The 25,227-nt window shown below is 37.2% G+C and overlaps 1 protein-coding gene across 1 annotated transcript in view; it reads right to left on the bottom strand.

Annotated features, from left to right (window-relative positions):
* The window catches only part of Rim (Rab3 interacting molecule), a 738,199-nt gene that overhangs the window by 386,548 nt on the left and 326,424 nt on the right, over positions 1-25,227 (bottom strand). The window contains exon 7 of the mRNA XM_068230365.1: positions 3,230-3,372. Coding sequence (XP_068086466.1) covers positions 3,230-3,372 — 143 coding nt within the window. The remainder of the gene's footprint in view (positions 1-3,229; positions 3,373-25,227) is intronic.

Here is a 25,227-nt window from a genome sequence, read left to right on the forward strand (position 1 = left end):
AACATGTACTAGACTTATGTAAATAAATATAAATAATTAATATTTAGTATTGACCTACATATTTGTTTATAGACCAATTACAATAAGAAGTGGGAGTCCACACATTTGGGTAACACTTATGGAAAAGGCTCTCTGACATGAAAGTTGGAGAGCTATCATCAATAATAATAATAATAATAATGTTATTTGCTTTACGTCCTACTAACTACTTTTATGGTAAAAACATTTAAGAAGCTCTTTTAGGCTTTTTCTTTCATGAAATTACCAGCGTTTCACCCCAGTGTAGCAGTGAGCTCATCATTTGGAATGCTACACCTTCCCAAGACGCTGGCAGTCGTGCGCCATTGAGACACCACTGGAAGTCTCCTATGTAGGACAGCGCAGTGATGGTGCACTAGGGGAAGCATGTGCCTCCACTTGTATATGGTTTTCAGAGACGCTGAGGTGCCAGAATTTAGTCCCGCAGGAGTTCTTTCACATGCCAGTAAATCTACCAACATGAGGCTGACGTATTTGAGCACCTTCAAATACCACCGGACTGAGCCAGGATTGAACCTGCCAAGTTGGGGTCAGAAGGCCAGTGCTTCAACCATCTGAGCCACTCAGCCTGGCGAGAGCTATCATCAGAAGGGCAAACCAGTCAGATGGCTGATACATGATGGACACATGGATGCAATGACTGATTAAAATTCACAGGTTCTTTAAATGAAAAACGTGCTCAATAAAAGCAATCCAATTTCCACAGACCCAATTAAGAAAATTTTAACTTGTGTGGTAAAGTTAGAAACACAATTGGATAAACAGAGAAGTGTATTGCAGCTTTGGCAGTACCATAATGCCTCCTTCCTTAGATCATTTTCCAGTCTCTTTCAGTGACTTTGGCATCAGATCCTGGCTTACATTTTATCAGGGATTGTTGCTCAGAGAACTAGGACCCCATGACCCCATTGTAGGAACGAGCAGGAAAACAAAGCGTGAGGAACACATGCTTGCGCCACTCTTTAAAACAAGCATTTGTATTCTATTCAGCAATGGGCAGTGGACACATCTAGAGGCAGTATCAGGAACTGTAACACAGTCAGTCATGTTACCACCGATGCTTTCACGGCCCGTACTTATAGACATGATATAAGTTTTTTGGGCTTATGCCGTGTCAAGAAAATAAGGTGAAATTCTTTATGTTTCACAGAGAACTTTACTCTGCATCTTCAGAAAAAAAATCTCGACTGTTCACGAGGAAGACTCCTCCAAGAATGAAGTTTGAATTTAGATGTTAATGATAGAAGTGGTACGTTCATTCATCACCAGATGGCTCACCATTTGCGGTACAGTGCTAGTATTTGAAGAGGAAGCTGACAGCACCATCAGAATCAGTGTGAGAGGGGCTCACACATCAGACTTCTCAAAAGCTTTTGACACTGTCGACCACGATATCTTGCTGCAAAAACTAACAGGCTACGGAATTAATGGGCCTCTCCTCTCATGGTTTGAATCATATCTTAAAAATCCCCTGCAGATTGTTAAAATAAGGAATCATTTTTCTGCACCTATTATTGTTACCAGTGGAGTTCCTCAAGGGACTCACCTTGCGCCCTTACTTTTTACTCTCTACATAAATGACAAATTTGACTATTACTTTCCTGTGATTACTTGTAATATAACCTGTGTATATATCTGTACATATTTTTCTACTTATTCTCCATTGAACTTTCTTTTTAGTGTGTTTTGTTTTGTTTATTCTTCTCTACTGTTATGTAAAATGGTATTACCGTTAATGAAGTATTAATGATTAATGTGTACACACATTATGAAAGTGCGACATTGACACAAGCCTGGAATTAAACATCTGGTGATGAGGAACGTGTGAATTTGGAAGAACGAAACAAATAACAATAGTGAAGGGACAGGGAAGGGAACTACCTCCATAAATACTTAATGGCTGGCAACCATGTATTACTTAATTGACAGCTAGTGTCCCTGTTGAAATTGTCAGGATTTCTATGTATTACCACAGTTCCCCATATAATCCTGGATCTGTAGTGTCTAGTGTGGGTAAGAGCTCGAGCATCTTGGAACAAGACATCGTCCTCAGCTGTTGCTGATTTGCCTGGCTGGTTGAGACGAATATTACGTTCATGTTCCTTGATTGGGGTACCAATGGACTGGCATGTTTGGCCAATGTATACCTTGCCGCAAGTACAGATAATTTTGTAGACCCCAGGATGTAAAAGTGGGGACAATTGTCCTTTGTTTCACCTAGACTGTGAGCAATTTTAGTGACGGTGCCAAACATGGTTTTTATATTGTGCTTGCGGAGGACCTTGGCAATTTGATCTGTGGTGTTGTGAATGTAAAGCAGGCAGGCAGTTCTCTTCACTTTTTCCTTCTGTGGGCTTTGCTTGGTCGTCCCTCTGGGATGCAGGGCTCAGTGAATCTGCAAATTGCTGTAATTACTAGAAGAGGTATGGAAGCACTTCTAGCATATGACTGTGTATTCATTAGGAAATTCAAGCCTGAACACTGTTCAGACTTTGTATATAGTAGTAAAAAAAAAAAGGCAGCCCGAGCAACGGTCAGACGTGTTCAGTGTGTTAGTCCTTTTTATACCTTTCAACTGAGATAATGGATCTCGCCTGCAGAGCACAGAAAATGTGCGGTTTTTCATATGATCGAGTATTTCATATGATGACATCACTTTTAATCGTAACATTCCTACTGACATCATTGTAATGACCTACAGTATGTCGCCATCAGCTGGTAAAACCACAAAGACAGTCTTTCTGAGGACATAAAAGGCAGGTGGAGATTGTCTGCCATTGTAATGAAAACTGCTCCACTTGATTGTGACTGGCAGTAGGCAAGTGGGCCTGCCATCACAGTAAAAAAACTGAAACTTGATTGTGATTGATAGTAGACAAGAGGGCCTGCTATTACAATGATAATTCCCTAACCAAGTCTTCACAGGAGAAAGTATGTATAGTGACTTTACCCTCGCGTTTATGAGGTAACATAAAGAGTTATGCAATTTAAAACATCTTCCTCACAATATGTGCACTACTTAACCTAGAATTCTGTATATAAAGTATAATTCTGTAGTGAAGTACGGTTACATCAGCTGGTTAAGTTGCATAACACATATAGTATTGTCATTACAACATACGGTAAATTGAATACATACTGGTTTGGTATACTACTGATCACTACATTACACAAAAGGTATGAGACTTACCTGTAGCCTACCTCCCACGTTCGAGTTGGCCGGCGTCGAACCCAATCGAGGAGGGCGTGCTGACCTTGAAGGTACGTGGAGGTCTGGTGATCCCGGAGACGTCACCAACACACTAGGTTTGTCCCGTCGCCCGTCGTATACGTCTGAAGCAGTATTAAGAGATTCCATTAGAACAACAAGAAAAAACAAAACAATGTATTTAACAGGTTAGAAATTAAGGATTCTTAATGGATCAGAAAAAATATCATTAAGAAAAATTGAATACAATGGTCACCACCTGTAATAAAAATAGAGAGGGTTAGTTTCAAATTATTTATCATTCTTCTAATAATATTACTGTTACATGAACTGCAAAAGATAGAAGAGATGTTAGTAAATATTTTAAAGAGAAATAATTTCCCTGGTTGCATTTAACAGAACTCAAGTCACATCATAAACTAGAATGGAAAGCTGGCATTTTAGAGATAAAATATTACCAATGGACTGAGCCACTTGTTGCTGTATATTCAGAAAGTCAGAGAAGGAACTACAATACCATACTTCCAATGCAGTATAAGCAAAAATTTCCAGTATGTCTACAATTGTTATGCTATATTTATGTATGGATGATACTCATGTAAGATCTTCAATATTGGCTACAAAACAAAACACAAAGTTACTAGGAGGAAGAAACAGAATTTTTAAAATATACAACTTTGTAGAGTGTATGATGGTGGATATGAGCTTCCATGTGGGTTCACAAGTGGCCTTATATAGGAAAAACCATGAATATGATCATGCAGGAATTTAGAGCTCAATTTGGTAAGGTAATTTGTAGAAGATAGTGAAAATAGCTGTCAGTACTGGAGTGTTAAAGATGCAAACTGGTTATAATATTTCAGTTCAGTACTTATACTAGATATTGAAGAGATGGTGGGCATACAACATGTATCAGAACTATACCGACAAAAAATCAGGGATGTTCCTTGTGTTATTTTAAGAACGGTGGTGCAATCGGAATGGCAGAGAAAATGAGGTTACCTTTTTACTTCCGGTGAGTGATTCAAATTGATGAACTTGCTGTATTTGCTATGCCAGCGAGCCAGCTTTGCCTGTTGCTGTGTGTCAGAGTAGGAAATGGGAAGTGGGAGACAGAGGTAATGCACGGTGCGAATGAACAAGTTTCTCATTTGTTTTGCATAGTGGCTTCCCAGCCCCAGTAGGCAGTGTACAGTTGGTGCTGCACAAATTTTCTACTATGCAAACCCTGTAGAAAGAGATGATTAACTGTACCAAGAATACAGGAAGCTTTCCAGGTCGTTCGCGACATACCCCATGTTCTGAACAGAGTCACTACTGTGCATCGAAGTAGAAGTGGGGCATATTGAACATCTACTGTAATTGTTTCCTTAGTTCAGTATTTCATTCCATTTACAATGTTGCGAATGAAGGAATACACAATCGTAGGGTGGCAGTGTTGAATCTCCGAGGATGTTAAATAATAAAGAACATTACAGACAAGAGGAGAAACGATCTGGTGCATTGCTTGCCTGTAAGAAACAAGGACAATGCTGTGCGAATCGAACGAGAAAACTTGTGCATAACGCACGGAGCTTATCTCTGTCTCCATCATACACCTCACTTCCCTTCCTTCCCCTTTTCTTCTCTTCCCTTATGCAGGGCAGCGGCTTGTGCTCTGGCATAGCAAATACGGCGAGTTCGTAAATTTGAACATTAACTGAATTGCTACGATATGATACAATGTTAATATTTTGCCTGTGTTCAATATATTAGTTGTTTTAAGATCTTCGCTAATTGGCTGATGATGACACTTGAAATGTGTTGAAACCGGTCCCAATAAACAGGTTGTAACTACTTTTTACTACGGAGTATTGAAAGGTGGATCCTTCCCTATAATATTGTACATCTTCTTATTCGTAAATTTGAATCGCGTGCCAAGAAGTAACAAAGTAAACTCATTTTTCTCTAACTTTTTCTCTGCCAATCTGATTGCACCATAGTTCTTAACATAACGCAAGGAGCATCCTTGATTTTTTTGACAGTATAGTTCTGATACCAGGTCTAGAAGGCCAAGAATAATGGCCAAGAGATTTGTTGTGCTGACTGCACAACACCTTGTAATCTGCAGGCCTTTGGGCTGAGCAGCAGTCATTTGGTAGGCCAAGGCCCTCCAAGGGCTGTAGTGCCATGGGCTTAGTTTTGGTTATAGTTCTGATACACCCTATGTACCCATCATCTCTTCGATATGTAGTATAAGTACTGAACAAGCCCTAATATGCCTAAAGTTTATTTTGAGTACAATGTGGTTGTGAAAATTAAATATTCATTAACTGAAAAGATTAGTTGCTTTGGTAAAGAATATAAGGGCCATCTCAAGCCCCCACCTCCTCTCCCCCGCCCTGCCCCCCAAAAAACCAGGAAATGACACAACTAGGGCTGTACACTTTATAGGAATATTTTGTCTATAGGCTTGTAAAAATTTCAAGGGGATTTTTAAATGTTCATTGAGTAAATCAGTAATACTTCCCACAGCTGAGTAGTTGATCTTGACAGATCAGGAGAGGTGGGGAGCAGGATGGACAAAATACGGGAAGTTTTGGACAGATGTGGTAAACTTGTGTCTTCTTGGCATTTTACTAAGGTTGACAGAACAAGAGACTATTCTCATGGTGTTTTGAAGCTGTTTGTATTGTAATCATGTAAAATACTTGTATTCAAGTTAAGGAATAAATCGGGTAATATCCGGTGAATCAATCTTTATTGGTGAACTCCACTACACTATTAAGTTTAAAGTATCATAACCATGCAGTATCTGCTATGTACGTAAAAATGAAGCAAAAAATTTCTACCAGATTCAAAGAACAGGTCAGTCACATCAAGAACTAAGATGTAAAAATTTTCAGTTGTAGCGATGCATTTCTCAAAAACAAATCATGAAATTTAATTTGGTAAAATTAAAATTTGGCACTTGTTCCCCAGAATCGTAAAAAAAAAAAAAAATAATAAAAAAAAAATCTGAGGGTTTATAAAATTAAAAATAACATACTCGGACAACACAAATTTAGAGGAAAGTCGGAAAATCAGTAATTCTTGGATGCCTTTACACACAAATTACTAGTTGCTTATACCTCACATTACGACTTTGCTGGTGAGACTTAGAGTTTACAGTGCAAACGCTACCAAAGTTCTCCTAAAAATCATACAGAAACATCTTGCATCCATCCTTGAAGCTCAGTTGCCTGATGTTCAAGCTGGTTTCCGTTGAGGTTGTGGCACATGTGATCAAATTGCTAATCTGCGGTGGATCATGGAGAAAGCATGTGAATACCAGAAAAATGTCTATATGTGTTTTATTGACTATAAAAAAGCCTTTGACTGTGTCGAGCATGACAGACTATGGACCAATAATCATGAAATTCTTTTCTTTTGAATTCATGGAACTGCCGATGGTCGGATTAGACTGAACGGACCTGGGGGTAATCTTACATCTGACTCAGTTGATACGTTCACTTTATACAGAACAAGAGGCAGCAGTTCGCACACCATATGGCAACACTGAATGGTTTAAAATTGAAAAGGGTGTCCGTCAAGGCTGCACTCTTTCACCATTCCTTTTCAATCTGTATGCAGAAATAATTATGCAGAAGTTAAATTTAGAGAAACTCTACATTGGTGTGAAGATTGGAGGAAGAACTATAAACAATTTGAAATATGCTGATGATACAACCTTGCTGGCAGAAACAGAAGAAAATCTAAAACTTTTAATTTCCTGCCTCAGTGATGAAACTGACAAAATGGGACTTTATCTCAATATTAAAAAGACCAAAGTATGACTATGGATGAGTCTGGTACAGTTTGTCTAAAGCTAAATGGGGAAGAGATAGAGAATGTAGGGGATTTCATCTTCTTAGGAGCAAAAACTGTCAAAGTGGAGATTGCGGTCCTGATAACAGAAGACAGGGACGTGTTGCTTTGAGGACTATGTCCCCGATCTGGAAGAGCAGAGATATCAGTACAGATTAGTCAATGCGATTATATTCCCACTGTTCATGTATGGATGTGAGAGCTGGACGCTGAAACAGGCAGATGAAAGAAAGATCGACACTTTTCAGCTCTAGTGTTGGCGAAGCAACTTACGAATACAATGGACTGAAAAAATCACCAATAAGGCAATTTTAGAGCACATCAAGACCCGTATGTCATTGGTTGGTAAGATTATGAAGCTGAGACTAGCATACTTTGGCCACATTATATGATCAAATGCATTGGAGAAAGCCATCATGCTAGGAATGAACACCAGTACAAGAATACCAAGTCGCCAGAGGACTCATTAGTTATACACCATTAAAATAGACACAACCCTCACCCTGGAACAACTAAAGGAGGCAGTGTGGAACAGGACAATTAGGAGAGCACTAATTCATGGAATCACAATAATAGTTAAATATTTTATATTTAATGTCCACCTTTTCAATTCAAATTGTAAATGATATACATTTATTTTAACATTCAGGGACTAGTTTTGACCTAAATCGTAGGTCATCATCAGCCATGAAACAAATTACACAAATGTATAGAATAAAATAAACAATGTAAAGACACAATGGTCTTAAGAAACCGTACTTATAATCAATAGAATTTTAAGTTAAGGCTGGTTGAATAAAATAATTTCTGTAAAAAGTTTAAGCAATGGAAGACACAGTGTAGTATATCATTTTTAATTTGTATTGAAAAGGTGGACATTAAATATAAAATATTTAACTATTATTGTAATTCACAGTTCAGTATGGACCAATAATCATGAAATTCTTATCTTTTGAATTCATAGAACCGCTGATGGTCGGATTCGACCGAACAGATGATATCATCATGTCTTCTGATATGGGTTATAACAAATTTGTTATTTTCATTGACTTATCTCAGTCTCATCCTTGGCTTTGACAATATGAAAGTGACTGAGGTATGCTTTTCTTTTTTTTTTTTGCTAGTGGCTTTACGTCGCACCAACACAGATAGATCTTATGGTGATGGTGGGATAGGAAAGGCCTAGGAGTTGGAAGGAAGCGGCCATGGCCTCAATTAAGGTACAGCCCCAGCATTTGCCTAGTGTGAAAATGGGAAACCACGGAAAACCATCTTCAGGGCTGCTGACAGTAGGATTCGAACCCACTATCTCCCGGATGCAAGCTCACAGCCGGGCACCCCTAACTGCACGGCCAACTTGCCTGGTGACTGAGGTATGAGTGATGCTAATAATGCCATTCCTTATGCAGTCAGTCCTTGTTATAAATGGTGTGAAAATGTCACTCATAGGGTCGGTTGGTGCATGCATTTCAGTAGGCTTGGCAGACTGATATGTAATAGCAACTTCTGGCTCAGTGTGGAAAGCAACAGGGAACTACCTCACTTATTTCCCTAGTATGCTTTTTCAGTGAAGCATAAGCCATCTATGACAGTTGATGGTGGTGGAGCTGTTGAGGATCCAACCAGCCTTCGGGCTGAATACTCAACATACACACGCTTGTATTTATTTATTTATTTATTTATCATATCAGAAGCACTAATATATACATGTAGATACAAACTCTACAACCAAAAAACAAATATGTAGCAACATAACATAAAAACAAAAAAAGTTCCCAATGGGATAGATCTGGACTATACAAGTGACTTCCTGTCGAGCACGGTGCGTGGGAAAATAGATGCTGTATTGGTTCCTTTATGTGAAGACTGTCTTTCGAAATAATGAACCACAATGGAACGGACTAAGAAGAATATAGTTGATTTGTTATCTTTATAGAATTTGATTTACTGTTCATTGCATTAACAATTTTGTTCCAATAATGTATTTTTATGTTAGGTTTATTTGGGGTTTAATTTTTTTTTTCTTTTTTACAAATTACTTTATGTCGCACTGACACAGACAGGTCTTATGCTGACAATGGGATAGAAAAGGTCTAGGAGTGGGAAGGAAGCCTTAATTAAGGTACAGCCCTAGCATTTGACTGGTGTGAAAATGGGAAACCACAGAAAACCATATTCAGGGCTGCTGACAGTGGGGTTCGAACTTACTATCTCCCAAATACTGGATACTGGCCGCACTTCAGTGACTGCAGCTATCAAGCTCGGTGAATCAATAGTATTAGGGCCTACATCAAACTCAGGAAGAGCAAATGGGTTTTGAGCTTCAGAAGTCTGTTGCAATTTTTCATTATCTATATAAAAAATCTGAATGATTCGTTTTATCAGCCGTGCCTAATTCCTTTCAAAATAAACTTTATAAAACTACTGATACAGGTAGATTGTTAAACCATACAAATGCTGATGAAAACCATTCACGGCAGAAAATAACAGTCAGGCGAATGTATGTGTATTAGCCTCTATGCAAAGGAGCATCTCGGCCATTGCACCAATTCACCCCCTCCTGTAATGGCTTCCAGAAAGCAAAAGTAACAAAACAGACTCAAGACTCAATCACAGGTGACAGGCCCTCTTTGTTAAGTCCATCGCCACTCTGGTACCCTCCTCCCAATTAGCTCTCGTAACATTTGTTTTGTATTGGTTTTTAAGCTTTTAAAAAAGTACAATACTATAGTAAATTTGGTATTGTGGTACTCCATCATTTTACTACAATTAATAAAAAAGATTATTTTATTGGTTATTGGGTAGAAATTTAAAACACACAGTAAATTTATTCAAAATCACCAAATTGTAAAACATTTATTTTCATTCCTTGGTTTGGTGTCCCTGCCTTCATGGCACCCTGAGCAATCACCCAGGTCACCAGGGCCTTAAGCCAGCCCTGCATAATACCGTGATGTAATTGAAATTTTGGAAATATGTACCTAAGGTACATAAAACTACATGGTCTGACACAGTAATTATCACAAGAGACAGAAAATCTGTCATGAATGGTCTCCTCAATGACAGCGAATAATATTGGCAAATGGAAACTACAATAGGTTGTTGTGTGCTTAGAAGAAAGAGATAAAGAAGTTCACGGGATGATGAGGACAGAACTCTTCTATGTGAACACAGCATGGTTTGAATATGTGGTATGGTGCATGGTTTTGTTCTTCTTCGTCTTCTTTTTTTTTTACATCTTTGCCTTTCATTCTCCTTTCTGGTGTTCTCTCTTCTTATTCAACACATATCAAAAATTAGAATGCTGAACTCACTGAATTTGCACAATGTGACAGGATTTTAACATTGAACAATTTTTCTTAAGAAGGAAAATGAAGATATGTTTTAGACAAAGACAAGAAAGAGAATGGTTGAAATTTTAATGTTTTGTTTTAAAGTAGATATTTTATTTTATGGTTTTATGTGTTGTAAATTCAAGCATATCATTTGGGATTTTAGGAGGTTTCTATTATCGCTGAGGAAGAGAATATCTCTATTTCTCGAAACATGTGTGATGGTGGTATGAATTAAATTAGTAAGCAGTATATACTAATTGCATAATAAAATGTATTGACCTTTATTAGCCCTGTTTCTCGCAGATTAGTGAATCATTAGTAGTAAATATGGATCTGTTAGGAATTGAAAATGGAAGTTCGTTAATACCTGTAATAATATACCCCTAATCCCATAATCCTCAAGTACAGCTAAAAACCTTTCCCTTGGTATTCTGTCATATTATGCTCTCCCTGTGGGTGGAGGTGGTAGAATAACACACACAGTATCCCCTGCCTGTCGTAAGAAATGACTAAAAGGGGCCCCAAGAGCTTTGAACTTTGGAGCGTGGGTTTGCGACCATGGGGCCCTTAACTGAATCCTGGCATTGCTGCCACTTATTTGTGCCAGAGTCCTCACTTTCATTTATCCTATCTGACTCCAATGGTATTAGAGCACTCGAGGCCTGGGGAGCCTTTCATTTTCGTGGCCTTCGCGGCTCTTGTCTTTCTTTGGCCGATGCCTTAATTTTTCATTGTGTCGGATCCCTGTCATTCTTTCTCTCTGATTAGTGTTATATAGGGGATGGTTGCCCAGTAGTACTTCCTCTTAAAACAATAATCACCACCACTCAATCATATGCTTCCTCTAGATCTATGAAACAAACATTTTTCAATCGAATACTGAAAATCTAGTCCTGACAGCCCATCTGTGGTCTGAAACCACGCTGGTTTTTATCCAACTTATTCTTCACCACTGACTGCACCTTCCTTTCCAAAATGCCTGGAGTACTGATCAATTTCCTCAATAGTTTATGGATTCCATGAAAAGTGTAACCTTGAAATGTTTTTGTAAACTATCAAAAACTAGTGGTATGTTTAACTATATGAACAGTACATATTATAAATGGCCATATCTGGTGATGAAAATTTTAAAATCATTATTATTATTATTATTATTATTATTATTATTATTATTATTAAAGTTTAGATGCAGTTTTTGAAGTTTCAAAATATAAAAAGTAGAATTTGTAACAATTTTAGTGCTATATTGTGTCTTAAGTTTCTCTCTAATTACAAATATGATTCTAATGGGCATTTAATAATAAATAACTATTAAAATACAAGTTTCAGATTAATTTTTAGGAAGTAGTTAAATTTGTTCATGAGCTCTAATGCTCAATTTACTCATTTTCACAAACAATCTTACTTTAATTTGTCCTTATATACTATTATCTCCTTTAATCTGATAAACATTTTGCCAATTTTGCTCAGTTATAATGTTTTCTGTCAACTGTACAACACCCGTTACAATTCCTGTAACAAGAAAAAAACAGTGATTGTCCTTTTTTTTTTAAATTATATGTTAAGTTTCTTCTAGAGTTTCTTTGGCTTGCAATAAAATTTTCAAGTTTCTATTAGTTGTCATCTCACAGAATTTATTGATTTTCACCATCTTTCTCAACAAGTGGGTTGCATTCGTGTAACATCCGTTAGAGTATGTTTTTTAAATATTTAAAATAATGGGAAAAGTTTTATTTCAGAAAAAAATAGCCCACAGGTTCTTTCCAACACAGTCCCTGTACCAGTACATGGTCTCCTTGCGTATGCGCAATACGAAAAATCCTTTCCAACAAGTCAAAATCGCGTTCACGTATTCGTCCGTGTACTACAGTCAGGCGTTCCAACTAACTCTTCGCATCGATCCCTGGCGGTTGGAACTAGTCCGCAGTCTAAAGCATGTACTGAGCCGTACATTTCTGGACATGTAGAGAAACACTGTATCATTGCTTCCTGCTGTACGCTGATTTCTTTGGAGTTTCTTAATCAGCTGTTTCTTTATGCACATTGCACGCTCTTCTCCCATTAATAAATTAAGCAGCTGTTTGGTTACTGTGGTTAGGATGGATAGTGACGATGATTTTTTACAATCTTCATCCAGTGAAGAAGAGGTACTATTTTTCGTAAAAAGAAAGAGAAATGAAAATTATTTAGGTAACGGTAATTAAATATCTTTCTTTAGTTATTTATGTATTGTGTTACATTAGGCCTATAGTTTATAAAGGCACAAAAGCTACCAGGTGAAACCAAATATAATTTAAATACGATGAATTTTTCAGAAGAAACCGTTCCTCAGTATAATGAAAATGAGTTTTTGAGCATTTCCGCTTTAACTGAGGAGTTGCTCAAGATATTACAAATTGATATGAAAGAAGTGAGTATCATTAAAGACATTATGTGCAGTATGGGAAAATTTTGGCATTCCACTTAAATGTGACGTACTCTATCTTTCATATTTCAGCATTCATTGGACTGTGGTACACCTATTCCTTGGAGTTCATGAACGAGAATCCATTCCAACACAACCCAATTGTGTATCAATCCCAGAACCAATACCAAGTCAGCACATGCGTATAGAGCGATATATGGATGCGTCCATGTACCTCATAGTACACACAAAAGAGCTATCTTTTACAATTGATTAGATTTTGATAAAGTGTTCAAAATGACCAAGATTAGTATTGAATTCACAGCTTTCAGGTTTGCTAGGCTGTTTGGTGACAGTCCCAATGACAGTTGGAATCATATACACCATATGTATAGCAAAATGTGTAAATACATACAGTAATCACCTATTTCTATTACACTATTTGAAAGGCTTAACTACACTACTTTCCAGACAATCAGGGCTGCCACAAGTTTCACGTGAATCAAAACAATCTAAGATTAAAAATTTAAATTAAACACTCATCAATAACTGTAAAGCAACAAAATATTTCATAAAAACCGAGCAAGCAGCTGTATGGTTTGGATCATGTAACTGTCAGCTTGCATTCGGGAGATAGTAGGTTAGAACTCCATTCGGAAGCTCTGAAGGTGGTTTCTTGTGGTTTCCTATTTTCACACCAGGCAAATTCTGGGGCTGTACCTTAACCAATTCAAGTCACAATAAATGGCCACACTGTTCACTGTGGAATCAGATTTAATTTGCCTGCCCGTAGTTTGAGCATATTTGTCACACAAAAACGAATGCAGATAATTCAGTCAATTTTTACATTCATGCCACTGAAGGTGATGACTTACCCATTCTTCATTCTTTGAGTGACTGCTAGCTGTGGTACAAATGTTCCTTTTGAAGTAATTTGAAAAACAGCAGATCTGTGTACTCTAAATACATCGCAATTTCAGATGGTGGATGGACTATACATTTTTCGTAAGTATTTCTGAAACATCGCTGTATCCATGAAATGGATATATATCAGGATTATCATCTTTCTTCTCCAATTTCCAATCTCTATGGCTCTTTTATGTCACCGGCCACGTGCATTTGGAAGAACCTGGCGCGGCACTTTCACTCTCACTTTCTTCAATATTCCGCTCACTTCAGTCAATTTCACTGTTGCTATCACTATCCTCGAACTCGGATTCATATTCCACAACATCATTATTGCTATAATCACCTTGTAAAACAATGTCTACAAGCACTTACAATCTCTCGTCATCATTCCAGCGATGCCGGTTCTACTGCATAATGAATACTGAATACGAACGAAAATAAACTGTTATTCATCAATCCCAGTGTCACACAGAAATACAGACAGCATTATTTATCAACAGTACATGCCTTCAGTTCCCTACAGTGTGTACTGTTAGAAATTATTTTGCAAAGGGGATCTAATATATGATGATAAGCGAGGCACTGTGTCATTGCGAGCTGAGCTTGTAATTTGATTCATGCGCCAAAACATCGCACCCAATTACAGCTCGTCATATGACACGAAAGGGTTAATTAAAGCTAATGGAGTCATTTTAACCAGGTGAGTTGGCCGTGCGGTTAGGGGCACGCAGCTGTGAGCTTGCATCCGGGAGATAGTGGGTTTGAACGCCACTGTCGGCAGCTCTGAACATGGTTTTCTGTGGTTTCCCATTTTCTCACCAGGCAAATGCTGGGGCTGCACCTTAATTAAGGCCATGGCCGCTTCCTTCCCACTCCTAGCCTTTTCCAATCCCATCGTCGCTATAAGACCTATCTGTATCGGTGCAACATAAAGCAGAATTGTAAATTGTGAAAAGGAGTGCGGAGCAGCACAGGTCCTCTAGTTTTATCTAATTTTTAAAAATTTTATTTAAAAATTAAAATTTGTTCGCTTATACCAGCATCTATAATTCCTTTATCTGTCCAAAGTGACAAACTGTAGTTTGACCTCTTCTTATTCAAGTATGGAAAAATTTAACTTCTTCATCATGGAAAGGGTGTCACATTTTAAGTACCTGTACCTAGAATGCTGGCCAACACAAGAATGGGATCTGGACATAGAAATCTAAATCAGAATCAGCATTGTAGGAAATATGTTTTTGAAATTAAAAACAATATGTGTGCAGCTGTGATCTCTAATTCAAAACTCCTTAGCCTGTAGTGATGTGTTATCAGCACGGCACCGATACTTGTGTGTTAAAAATACTTTAATAATGCACTAAAGGTATGGAAAATATGTACCAAAAAATTCAGGAAAAATGCACCGAAAATCACTTAATTTTATTCACTCATCTACGTACGTACAAGGTGTAATAATAAAGTACGGCCAAACTCTCAGAAGACGTTTCTTACACATAGAACAAGAAGAAGAAGTTGATGATGATGATGATGATGATGTTATATGGACAAGGGTCCAGAAATGTTTTATTTCCATGTTAGATGTTTTTCTTACATAAAATGTTGTAAATGTCCTCCATTAGCATTATATAGTTATGATCATATCCAAGTATCCTCAAATGCAGCCACAACAGCTTTAAATAGAAGGTGATGATTAAAGTTCAAATGTTACGGAAATGTCATATTTCTTTCGTGAGCCCATTTCACCCAAATTTTGAAAAATAACTGTGAATGGGACACCATTTAAAGCAATTGTATGTTGCAAATAAATGTATATCTCTGCTATTTTTATTGTTTTGGTTATATTTTGAACATTTTTGTTTACATTGAGGCATTGTTTTTGACGAGGTACATGTTACTGTCTACGTCAAGTTTCAAACAAAGGATTTCAAAATACTGTAATAGATATATTTTTTTCTATCCCTGAAACAGATAGGTAGCAATTTTTTTTTTTCTAGTTGCTTTACGTCGCACCAACACGGATAGGTCTTATGGTGACGATGGGACAGGAAAGGGCTAGGAGTGGGAAGGAAGTGGCCGTGGCCTTAATTAAGGTTTTCTCACGAATACTGTATACTGGCCGCACTTAAGCTATCGAGCTCGGTCGGTAGCAGGTTTAGAAGACATGATTCTGAGAATCAAAGAATTGTTTAACCACCTAATCAATACCTTTATTTGCCTTTGGCAATTTTATTAAATCATTCATAGTACATGTTCCAACTACTTCGCAGAAATCATCAGCTACATTCACTTATGCTTAGGTGTGAAAAGAATAAAAAATGAAAGTATACACAATAAATTGTTCTCATAACAGCCTTGAGCTCTTCTCATGGGAAACTTATGACTTTGTCTAATAGGGAAGGACGATGGTGGTGATTGGAGGGGGGAGGAGGAACACTTAAAATGTGTAATTAAAACTTATCCTTAACTAAAATCCTATTAAAAAAATTTGTTCACCTTCCAATTAAAAAGTTTTAAAAAGGAAAGCAACAGGAAACTATCTCACTCCTCATTTTCCTAATATGCCTCTTCAGTGATGCCTACAACATCTATGACAGCTGATGGCAGAACTGTTGAGGATCCAACAAGCTTTAAGGCTGAGGACTGAACATACATACAATGTCATTCCACGTCATCTCTCCATTGAGAGCTCCGAACATCTTATATAAATAAAGCCACAAAACTCACTCACTGACATAAATGTTTACCCCCTTCGATATGAGCTAGAAACTTGAAATTTGGCAATGTGATAGCTATTGGCGTGTAACCTATGGAAAAATCCCAAAAAGTTTAAATTTTTAATTTTTGCCCCCCTTCCCCCAAACAAAATGGCGGACATCATGATGCAGCGCCCTACAAAATTAAAATTTGGCAAAGTTCTAGCTCCTAGCCTGTAACCAACGTAGAAACTGCAATAAGTTAAAATATTTAATATTTTATCCACTAAAAAATTTGAAATATTAAGCCAAATTTAATGACAGTGCAGGCTTTCGTTTCGAGCTCTCTTGTGGCTAAACGATAATTGTTATCAATAAATGTACTGCACTTTCATCCCCTAAAATGAAGAGATCTACAACTTTGGTCCTATGACTTTTTGTCGTATCTCCACCCCTTCTACCTTAGATTTAGCTTCATTTTCCCGGTTTTGTTCAATTTTGTTACATTTCCATAAATTATTTTACTGATTCACACACTCATAAGACAGATAGATTAACGAAACTCAGCACACTGCTTGGCAACATCATTGGCCATATGCAGATCGACTTTTGTTATTCTAGCTGCCTTGCAAGTATGGGAAAGCCGAAGGTATATGTGGAAACACTATTGAAATTTCAGCCTAATTTATGATTCCTAAGCAATTTATTGTGAAGCCCGTTGAGATACGGCAAAACCTCAAATAAGCAAAATTATAGGTCGTTTCATCGTCGACCTGTCTGCCAAGTTTCAAGACTGTAGCTGTCTGCTAAGTTGGCAAAATCATCTTTCAACTTGTGAAAAGTGGACTAAATTTGACATGGATCGAAACGTTCACCTCTTTCTATAGTATAGATAGGCAAGTACCACTTACAAAATTGTATTGAATAGGTGGTCTTATAAATTACTCATAGTGTAAACTTAGTGATATAGCTATTGTCAATACGGAATAGTGACAAGAATAATGGTTTGTTACATACCACTTGGACGAGCAGCTCGTCTCCTTTTTCCCAAGTCTTTCCAGCCCAAAATTTGCAACTTTTTTCTAACGCTACTCTTTTGTCGGAAATCACCCAGATTGCAGAGGATTGCAGAGTGGTGACAATGCTTGTGAACCAGCAGAGAGCAAAATAACAGAGCCAGTGAATTTCTGAGGTTTGGGATAAGAGAGCTTGTAACAATGGAGCAGGCATCCACAAAGATCTTGAAGTACACACTATGAGTATCTTTTGTGGACCTACATAAAGACCACAGCTACGTTTGCTCAAGGTCAGTCAGTCTTCAATTCATCAACACGAGTGAACATAAGCAGTTACGAGACGGTTGTGAGTCTGTGATGAGTCATTCATCGGGAGCAAGTCCCATCATATGGCTACATGGAGTTCAACAAGGCTTGTTAGCTGTGAATTTTTAAATTTATATATATATATATATATATATATATAAATTTACATTCTGCTTTATTGCAAGTTGTGAATCTCATTATAGAGCTGTATTGGAATTCAGAATAAGAAGTTGATACATTAATAAAAACCACCTTTCATCTAAGAGATCTTTTAGTCCCCTGTTCGAAGATCAATGACAGTATATATTGAGTAACACTACGATGAAATATAACACGAGGGAGTCTCTTAAAACTGTTTCATGCTAACCAGGCGATGTTTTATCCATCTATACAATTCATTTTTCAACCAACACATGTAATTTTAAGACATCTGTAACAAGATAGCAGTCCACAATATTCACTTTTATTGTGTAAAAAGTGTTCATAACTATAAACAGTTTAATGCCATCGTGTGAGGATTACGTTCATCATTCCGTACGAATAATCATTCACAGCAACGTATCAGTAACATTTCTTATCATTCACCTACACTTCAATCTATTTTAATGGCCACTAAATGTTTTAATAGACATATTATATTCTTAATGATCATTTTTAAATTGTTGTAATTAGTTTTATCAATGTATTATAAGATGTTTTTACATTATATGTACTGGGAACGGGGCCCTGACCTACCTTGAATTAGGTTATTATGGCTGATGATGCTCACAAAATATGAGTGAAACATGTCCTAATTTTAATATCTGTTAATGGTTTTATCCTAAATATAAAGGATTGCTATGTATTGGAAAGGTGGTTTTTATTAATGTATCAAATTCTTAATCTGCTTTATGTTGCACTGACACAGATAGGTTTTATAGCAAAGATGGGATAGGAAAGGGCTAGGAGTGGGAAGGAATCAGCCATGGCCTCAGTTAAGGTACAGCCCCAGCATTTGCCTGATGTGAAAATTAGAAACCACAGAAAACCATCTTCAGAATTACCAACAGTGGGAGTTCGAACCCACTATCTCCAGAATGCAAAATCACAGCTGCGCAACCCTAACTGCACGGCCAACTTGCTCGGTAATAGTAAAGTGAAATGTCCCGGAACAACACTGTCCTGTGGAGGCTGTCTTTGAGAATAAGAGTTTGATGAATCACCAGGCTGCGGGTTTGGGTGTGTGTTAGTAAAAACTGCATCGAGCAAAAAACTTTTAAGCGAACTTGTAAATAGCTGCAAACAGTAGTTTAAAAACTTTAGCACCACGAGAGTTAGCCGTGTGGTTAGGAGCATGCAGCTATGAGCTTGCAACCACAAAATAATTGGTTTAAATCCCACTGTTGGCAGCCCTGAAGATGGTTTTCCGTGATTTCCCACTTTCACGCCACCTTAATTATGGCCATGGTTGCCTCCTTCCCACTCCTAGCCCTTTCCTATCCCATTATCACAATAAGATCTATCTGTGTCGGTGTGATGTAAAGAAAATTGCAGAAAAATACCTTTAGTGGATTGTAAAACAAATTACCTTTCCGAGTAGTATTATAAGTTTTAAGGCACTTGATAAACTGCAACAATAAAGTGCTGTCTGAAGCTTGAAAGTGACCTATAGTACTTGAGATAATATACGTCCTTCAATACCATATGCTATTAAACAGGAAAAGTGTGTTATCTTGACAAGACAAAGCTCTCAAGAATCCCCTCTACTTTACATTTGTAATGAAACACTGATGTACTACATTGCACCATTCCACATAGCTCAGCACTTGGATTAAATACGATGATAATAATAATAATGAAAAACTTCGGAAGGCATTCAGACTAACATGGGATCACTACAGTAAATGATTAATGTCACAAAATACTAAACTAAAACATTACAAAACAGTTTTCCTACCAGAAGCCTATATGCATAAGGAGGTCATTCTAAAATTGCAGACACTGAAAAAAAAAAAAAAAAAAAAAAAAAAAAAAAAAAAAAAAAAAAAAAAAAAAAAACGTAAAATCCTTAGGAAACTTTTTGGACCCACACGAGAAAATGATGATGACAATGATGACCTAGCTCTTAGACCCCTAATGTTACACGGTGCAATGAAATGAAGCCATAATTAAAACGTCAAAATGTATCCACTGACTAAAATATAAAATGAATGATGATGAAAAAAATGACCATGAATCGAAAACAATCAGTGGATCCAATTCACAATGCCTTCTTTTCTGGGATGATGCTTGTTATAAAAAGGGGACCCAAATCCAGTTTTATGAGGGACTGGTGACCTGGATTTGGGTCACCTTTTTATAACAAGCATCATCCCAGAAAAGAAGGCATTGTGAATTGGATCCACTGATTGTTTTGGATTCAAGGTCATTTTTTTTCATCTTCATTCATTTAGTACTAATCACTGGTAAAGCAGAACCATGGTGTTTCTCCTATAGTGGTACTAATCACAAATAATGTAGACTCGTGGTGTTCCTCGCATGGTGATACTAATCACAGGTAATGGCACCACATGCAGGCACCACTTGCAAGCAATGCAGACCCATGGTGTTCCTCACATAGTGGTACTAATGACGGGCAACAGCCAAACCCGTGGTGTTTCTCACAGAGTGGTAATAATCAGAGACAACATGGACCGGTGGTGTTCTTCATATAGTGGTACTACTCATAGGTAACACAGACCCATTCTGGACATAGGGGAACCAACACATTCCAGCACAGCATACTGCACCTTTTCTCATGTGGACATTAGTCTGCACAGCCGAGTGCCCCCCCACCTCTGCTGCAGGCAACACCAAAACCCGTGGTCTTCCTCACATAAGGGTACTACTCCTAGGTAATGTAGACCCATGGTGTTCCTTACATAGTGGTACTATTCGCAAGTAACGTTGACACATCGTGTTCCTCATGTTTATTTATTTTACATTTTATGGCCTTCATTGGAACACTGTAGTCAATTTTGTCTTGATTCTGTGGGTCTTTGCTTTTAAATCCTCTACTGTGATTTGTAGTTCTTTCATATCTTCTTTGATTTCTGTAATCTACTTAATATTACTCTTAATGTTCCACAGTTTTTCTATTATCATCCTGCTGATTCTATTTTTGGGTGTTCTAATTAGGTGATCAAAGAATGAGATTCATTTTTATCTGGTAGTGCTCAATACCGGTTCTATTTCTTTGTAGACTGTTTTATTAGAAACTAGTCTCCAGCATCCATTTTCTTGGTATTTTGAGTTTATACATGTTCTGATTATTATTCTTTCTACTTTGAGTATTCTGTCTATTGCTGTAGTATTAGTTGTTTTGAAAATAGTTTCACTAGCGTATGTTATTTCTGTTATGACTGTTTTATAATGCTTTAGTTTTGTGGCTGTTGAGAGGTCTTTTTTGTTGTATGTGTTCTGGGTGACATATTGAACTTTGGTTAATTTGTTTAATCTGTTATGCCATGTTTGCTTTTTGTTAAGGTTGTATGTTATAATTTCACCTAAGTATTTAAATTTGTCTACGATTTTGATTTCGTGTTCTTCTACTTCAATTTTCTTTGCAAGTGGTGGGTCGGTTAACATGATTTCTGTTTCCTCAAAGGATATTTTGAGGCCAGTTTCTTGTGCTATTTCCTGTAGTGATTTAATTTGTTGTTGAGTTTTCTGAACATTGTTAGATAGGAGAGTAAGGTCATCAGCAAATCCCAGACAATTTAAGGTTATGTTGTCTCTTGATCTTCCAATTTTGATGCTTTTTGGGTTATCCTTATACCATACCCTCATTACATATTCCAGAGCACAGTTGAATGGCAGTGGCAACAAACAATATCCCTGTCTTAAACCAGTTTTTATGAGGAATTGATTAAAAAATTTCCCTCTGAACTTGACTTTTGATTGGGTGTTACCGGGCGAGTTGGCCATGCGGTTAGGGGCGGACGGCTGTGAGCTTGCATCCGGGAGATAGTGGGTTTGAATCCCACTGTTGGCAACCCTGAAGATGGTTTTCCATGGTTTCCCATTTTCACACCAGGCAAATGCTTAATTAAGGTCACGGCCACTTCCTTCCAACTCCTAGGCCTTTCCTATCCCACTGTCGCCATAAGACCTATCTGTGTCGGTCCGACGTAAAGCCACTAGCAAAAAAAAAAAAAAAAAAAAGAAAAAAGATTGTGTGTTGGTTAAGGTGATTATCAAAGGGTAGAGGAGGGTCCAACTATTCAATATCCATTCAATACCTATAATGGTACTGAATAGGTGGACCCTCCTCTACCCTTTGATAGTGATCAATTGTCAATACGGACCATAATGAAATTCATAACTTATGACTGGTTAAGGTGAGTTCAATCAGTTTGACAATCAATTTGATTCGTTTCAGGTGCAGTCCAAAATTTCTTAATATGTTCCTCATGTAATGGTACTAATCACAAGTAGTCTCGTGGTTCTAATTTCATCATCTCTTGGTCGCCTCTTATGACAGGCAGGGGTACCGTGGGTGTATTTTTCATCTGCGTCCCCCACCTTCAGGGGGTACAAGAAAATGGAATTTGGATCAAAAGGCAACCTGCACACCTCCATAGTCACACAGATAGTTTCATCAATACTGCACAGAGAAGAAGATTGACATTTTTTGGACACATTTTTAGGCTGGATAACTACAGAATCACAAGAAGATTATTCAATGTAATCTTCTTCTTTTTCTTCTTATTATTCTGGAAGTGCCATATCCTCAATGGACGTTTATGGTCAATCTGGTCCAGGCCTCCCTCCTAACAGGTACTCTAAATAAGCCAGCTGATGATGAATTGTCCAGTGGCAAAGGTTTTCCAACCAGGAAATGTGTCGTTGTTCATGGCCTCTTCTTTCTTTTACTTTTCCTTTAAGTTCGAGTTATTGGAGGTGGTATTCCCCATTACGCATTATGTGGCTGAAGTATGCTGTCTTCCTTTCTTCGATGGTCTTTGTTACTTCTAATAGTTTTCTCATTCGTTACGTGATACAACCAAGATATTCTGAGTATATGACAATAACACTAGAGCCTTAAGGCATTTAACCATTTAGTTATTATGGCCGTGAGTGTTGAAGTCTCTGCAATGTAATAAATTCCCAAAATAGGAGAATAAATTGGCAGGAGGAAACAAGAGGGGACCTGAATGAACTGAACATCATGAGAAATCGTGAAGTCTTCAGACCTCAGTAAATAAACACACATTTATGGTGAAAACTAGCAGCAGGACTGGTATAAAGTGGTCAGAAGAACGGAAGATGCAACATAGTGAGTTCATGAAGAGTTTTGGAAGAACAGGAAGGTGAAAGTCATCAAACCAATGAACAAGTTCCAACACACTCTATGAATAATAATAATAATAATAATAATAATAATAATAATAATAATAATAATAATAATAATAATAATAATAATAATAATAATAATAATAATAATAATAATAATAATAATCAGTCCGGTATTTGAAGGTGCTCAAATACGTCAGCCTCATGTCGGTAGATTTACTGGCATGTCAAAGAACTCCTGCGGGACAAAATTCTGGCATGCTGGCATCTACAAAAACCATAAAAAACGTAGTTAGTGCGACATAAAGCAAATAACATTTCTTTTCATTTTTTTTATTTATTATGCACAACTAAGGAGCACGTTTGAACTTATTAGCACTTTTTTTGTTTTATCTTCTTCCCTTCCCAATAACTCTTCATCCTCTCGCTGTGTTCCTTTTTACGTTGTTCATTTCATCGCGTATTTAGTCGGGTGAGCTTTACAGAAAACTTGTGTTTGTGAATTAAGATTCTGAGTTTTATTCTATCTTGAATGGTGTCTCCATCAATGCCAGTTTCATTTAGATCTTCACTGAATTCCTTTAGCCAGTTATTGTGATTTTTCAATGATAAGGCTAAGTTTAAAATGTTCTTTGTGAGCCTGTTATTATCCATTCTATATAAGTGACCATAAAATTGTAATTGTCATTTCATGATTGTATATGTGATATTTTCTGTAACTTGATAGGTTTCATGAGATTGCATTATTATTATTATTAATACATACATACATACATACATACATACATACATACATTATCATTATAGACTGTTATGCCTTTCAGCGTTCAGTCTGCAAGCCTCTGTGAATTTACTAAACGTCGCCACAATCCTCGATTTGCAACTAGTGTTGTGGCCTCATTTAGTTCTATACCTCTTATCTTTAAATTGTTAGAAACTGAGTTTAACCATCGTCGTCTTGGTCTACCCCTACTTCTCTTACCCTCCATAGCAGAGTCCATTATTCTCCTAGGTAATCTATCCTCCTCCATTAGCCTCACATGACCCCACCACCGAAGCCGGTTTATGCGTACAGCTTCATCCATCGAGTTCATTCCTAAATTAGCCTTCATGTTCATGTTCATGTTTGTGGGTTTCTGTAGTCACGTCCTAGTTCGTGAACCATGGGCAACGGCTGAGTGGCCTAGTAAGTGGTCCTGAGAGTCGGGATACCAGTTGCAATGGAATGGGAGTGGGCATCTCGGACATATTCTGAGTCGTGGCCCTCCTTGTGCTCAGGCGGCTAGGACTATACAATCCACCAGTGGTCCATAACCCATTAGAGGAGAGATCCTCACTTGGACTATGTGCAAGTAGGGTAGCATCCTGTTTCATGAATTTACCGAGCTCAGAATATTTTTTATTATTATTAATAATTAAAATAAATTGTTAGGTCATGGTTACTGTGTTCCAAACATTTTAACTTGACACCGTTTAGGCATCTAAAGAAATGAATTTAATTTTATGGGTGTGTATTGAACTTTGATTAAACAAAATAAAATAATTGAGTTATTCCACCTTTTCAATACAAATTAAATTGTGTTTATTAAATAAACATTTAATGGAACTAGTTTTGACCTATTCTATAAACAATTTTTCATAGTGTCAAACTTAAGGTTTTAAGACCATCTTTAAAACAACTGTGTTTCAAATACTTTATTCTACACACAATATGGTCTTTAAATAGGTCAAAACTAGTCCCATTAAATGTTTATTTAATAAACACTACCAATTTGTATTGAAAAGTTGGAATAAGTCAATTATTTTATTTGGTTTAACCATTTAGGCAGGCTGCAAGTCAGATCTGATGTTCTATTTTACTCAATTAGATCGCAGAAGAACAGCAACCCTGCTTGGCAACCTATGGCTGAGTTTTAATGGAGGATTTTGTTGAGTAAACATCAAATGTGTCACATCTCTACATGCCGATATTGTATAACATGGAATGCAGAGCAGACTTTAATGATGCCATTCAAAAATCTGCTCCCTTTGCTGGATTTGACCTGTGATCTTGGGATCCAGAGACTGATAATCAACCACTGATCCACAGAGAAAAGTGATAAGGATATAAAGCCCTCTTTTGTTTGTTTTATATATACACAAGAACCTCATTTATCCA

Source organism: Anabrus simplex, chromosome 14 (genome assembly GCF_040414725.1).
Source record: "Anabrus simplex isolate iqAnaSimp1 chromosome 14, ASM4041472v1, whole genome shotgun sequence".
Classification (NCBI taxonomy): domain Eukaryota; kingdom Metazoa; phylum Arthropoda; class Insecta; order Orthoptera; family Tettigoniidae; genus Anabrus; species Anabrus simplex.